This window comes from Nicotiana attenuata, chromosome 8, assembly GCF_001879085.1.
Source record: "Nicotiana attenuata strain UT chromosome 8, NIATTr2, whole genome shotgun sequence".
In the NCBI taxonomy this organism is placed as follows: Eukaryota; Viridiplantae; Streptophyta; class Magnoliopsida; order Solanales; family Solanaceae; genus Nicotiana; species Nicotiana attenuata.
Window position 1 is genome coordinate 17,395,193 of NC_031996.1, and position 4,431 is coordinate 17,399,623.

The 4,431-nt window shown below is 41.5% G+C and overlaps 1 protein-coding gene across 1 annotated transcript; it reads left to right on the top strand.

Annotated features, from left to right (window-relative positions):
* Positions 3,076–3,594, top strand: LOC109231531. Its single transcript, XM_019397192.1, has one exon. The coding sequence runs from the start codon at positions 3,076–3,078 to the stop codon at positions 3,592–3,594; it is 519 nt and encodes a 172-aa protein (XP_019252737.1).

The window sequence follows — 4,431 nt, forward strand, 5'->3', positions numbered from 1 at the left end:
TTAAAGGATTTTGCTACCCTTTTTATAAGAGTGACCTAGGGTTTTGGTAGAGTAGCCTCTAAGCAACACTAACAGACTCCTAGAATTTCAAGATTTCTTGTAGTATCTTGAATTTAGGATTTATATATATATATATATATATATATATATATATATATATATATATATATATATATATATATATATATTAGGCCGTGATTCGATTAAACATCTATAGTAATATATACAGTAAAATATGCAGTATTAGGTGGCCGCTTAAAAGATTGACACGTGGATTTGAAGGCAACTATCCCGTTTGGCACCGTGGGGAATGAGATTCATAACGAAGCAATAAATACCTTCCGTCCGGCGGCATTAATGAAGAATATTCCACGGCATTAAGTGCACTGCCCGTTACAAAGGATTTGTCATTTATGCTCACTGTTACATCTTCATCAATGACCCTCATAATTGACATTAAAGAAGGGCACCATCCTAGGACCTTGTTCCCTAGACATAGCTATAAATAGTGAGCTATGTTATCATTGTAAGGACACAAATTTTCTGGCAAACTAATACTACAATCTGTTCAAAGCTCTATACAATTTTATCTTATTATTTTCTGTTCTTATTACTGTTGTGCTATGATTCAAGATCAAACAGTTTTAAGCATATTGGTTTTGGACCGTTAACATATTGGTTTTGGTTTTATTTAAGTCTACATAAAATTCAGAATGAGCTTCCAATGGTCAGGATACTTTGCACTAGTTGCAAAAATATGTACATATGCTTTCACAGAATAGGCTATTAGCTCTAGATATAAACCACAGCTCCTTTATTTACAATGAAAGTATCAAATCAATTTAATTGCCGCAGACCTAGTGTAATTACACAAGTGAGGTCTAGAGAGGATAGAGTATATGCAGACCTTACCTCTACCTTGTGAGGATAGAGGAGCGGTTTTCAATAGACTCTCGGCTCTAGGAAAGATAATAAAGAAGTAATAGCAATAGCAGCAAGCAATAAACAACCAAACGATAATGTAATCTTAAATGCTTTTTCAGATGTAATCAAACATCTAATACCGCCCAGAGGCTTCGCTACTGGAATCTTTACTTCTGTCATTTCGTCTTCATATCAAGGCTAAGTGTTATATATTTCTTCAATTATCTCATTATTTCAGGATCGAATCAATTCACTTGTCTAGAAACCACGTATAAATTTAACTATACCCTTTTACGGGTAAACAATTTTGGCCCACCGTGGGGCCTAGACAACTGTGTAATTAAGTTGATCCTTGCTTCTTTTACTAACGTGTTTTTGATTATTTTGTCTTAGAAAAAATCATAAGAAATGGCAGATAACGGTGTTAACAACACACACAATCTCGAGGTTCGAGGAGATCAACCTCATTTAAAGGATTCAATCAGTGACACCCACAAGGAGGGGTACGATGCCACGCCGGTACACGACAGACGATATCATCGACATGTTCGAGAGGCAACCCCCGATGATGCTAAAGAGGAACATGTTGCTGATGCGGTAAGGGTCCTACAAGAGCAACAAGTGATTATTCTAGGCCACCTCACGCGACAGGATAAGTTATGACGGAGTTGAAGCAGGCATTATCTAGGGCTTCCAATAACGCGAATAGGCGAGATCCAGGTCTTCCCGACGCTCCTGCAAATCAAACAATGTAGAGGGTCGATAACAATACCCCGAGGGGGGAAATTGATACCGATGGTGCTGGGGGAAGTGGATCCGGCCCCAATAGCGAAAACGACCCCTTCAAAAATGAACTTTTACTGTTTATGAGAGAGGTAAACGCCCGCATGACCAAATCCTGGGTGCACCACCAGTGCTAAAAGGACCAGACTCAAAGAAGTATACTCAGTTGCCATACAAACCGTGCGCGACACCATAATTAATCGCAAAATAGTTTAAAATGCCCGACGTGCCAAACTATGATTCAACTTCAGACCCTCAGGAGTATATTACCACTTATTACGATAGTAAATGGGAATGATTTAGCTCCTCGTGAGATTGAACCTTTTTTTGCTGAAGAAATTTGGAGAGACTATCACGAGGGGAGCCTTGACATGGTATTCACTATTACCCGAGCATTCCATAGACTCCTTTGAGATGCTCGCGGATTCTTTTATTAAGGCTCATGCCGGAGCTAGAAAGGTGTAGGCCCAAAAGGCCGACATATTCAGAATTGCACAAGGAGAATCCGAGTTGCTGCGCGAATTCGTTACCCGGTTCCAAATGGAGAGGATATTGCTCCCGGTTGTTCCAGACGAATGGGCGGCTGAAACATTTACCAAGGGACTGAATCCGAGAAGTTCAAACACTTCCCTGAAACTGAAGGAAAGCTTGCTTGAGTTCCAAGAAACTACTTAGGTAGATGTACACAACCGATACGAGTCAAATATAAGGATCGAAGATGATCAGGTCTATTTCCCGTCATCGGTAAAGGGGCGAGAGAAGAATAAAGAAAAATGAAAAGACGACTTCGACATGGAAAAATGATTTTTGAGGGGCCGATTTTTTCCCTACGAATAGATAGAAGGCCGCATCAGAGTTTCCGGTCAGCAGATAGATTCACTACCGATAGAAGGTCTGGCCGGTCGGAACAGAAAAAATAGATCGTTGCAGGACAAGGAAGCGGCAGGTACGCGGGATCCTTCCTACCCCAGGCTATTAGAATACAATTTCAATGTCAGCGTAGTAGAGTTGGTATCAGCTATGAGAAATAATAAAGAAGCACGGTTTCTAAAGCCGATGATATTTGATCCCAACCAGAGGGATCCCAATTTGTAGTGTGAATACCACGGGACGAATAGACACCGGACTGGGGACTACAGATATCTCCGGGAGGAAGTGGCGACGCTGTTTTCAAGAATGGTCATCTCAGAGAACTCTTGAGTGACCGGGCTAAGAAAAATTATGGTCATAACCGGGACAATGCGGAACGCTCGAAACCAGGGGAAGATCCCCCGTGCCAAACAATCAACATGAACTTCGGGGGGGAACGAGATCAATAGGGTCATCTTTTCTGCAGCACAAAAGATGAAAGTATCAATAACCCATAGTATGAGGCTCCAGGAAGTCGCCGAAGACGATATCACTTTCATGGAGGAGGATTCAGACGGATTGCTGCTACCGCACAATGACGCACTAGTAATTTCTTTAAATGTGCTAGATTTTAAAATTAGACGTGTTCTGGTGGATCCAGAAAGTTCAACTAATATCATACAATGGGGAGTATTGGAGCAAGCTAAACTCAACGGAATCATCATTCCGGCCATAAAACTCCCCACCAGATGCAACCTCGCGAGCGTGACAACCCGAGGAGAGATTTTGTTATCCATGAACACCGAAGAAGTGATGAAAACAACTTTTTTTGAAGTGGTAGATGGTGATATGGGATATAACAATATTCTGGGAAGACTATGGTTGCACGAGATGAAAGTTGTACCGTCAACATATCATCAAGTGCTGAAGTTTACAACGTCCGAAGGAGTTAAACAGATAAGGGGTGACCAACCGGCGGCACGGGAGATGAATGCAATTTCGGCCTCCAGCAGCAAAGGGAAAGAACACGCGGCATAGCAACTACAGGAATCAGCGTCCACTCCAGAATCGGACGAAGTGAGCTCGGGGGTAGAAGCGTCGGAATCTTATCAGGTGCCAAGGTATTTCCAGGTTCCAGAAGAGACGAATGCAACAAAATCCACAGGGAAGAGCTTGAGCAAGTTGAATTGTTTGAAAAGTTCTTAGAAAGAAAATTCCATTTGGGGGCAGGGCTGCACCCCGAGCTGAGGTCTAGCTTTATTGAATTTCTTAAATCTAATGCCGATTGTTTTGCATGGTCGCATGCGGATATGACAGGTATCTTGACGGAGTTAGCCGTACACAAGTTAAGTTTGGATCCCAACATACCTCCGGTAAGACAAAAGAAATTCCCTATTGCGGAAGCCAGGAATAAATTTGTCAGAGAAGAGGTAACTTGCTTACTTGATATCGGTTCAACCCAAGAGGTAAAGTATCCAGACTGGCTAGATAATGTAGTCGTAGTTCCTAAGAAGAACAATAAATTTTGCATGTGTGTAGATTATAAGGACTTGAATAAGGCATTCTCGAAAGACTCGTTCCTACTACCAAACATTGATCAGATGATCTATGCGGCGGCCGCACACGAGTTAATGACTTTCCTCGATGCTTATTCTGGGTACAACCAAATTAAGATGGACCCAGATGATGAGGAAAAGACTTCGTTCATAATGAATTTCGGCACATATTGCTATAATGTGATGCCCTTTGGGTTGAAGAACGTCGGAGCCACTTATCAGCGGCTCGTGAACAAGATGTTTGAAAAATAAATAGGGAAAATTATGGAAGTTTATATAGATGATATGCTCGTTAAGTCTTTGAATGCTTGTGATCACC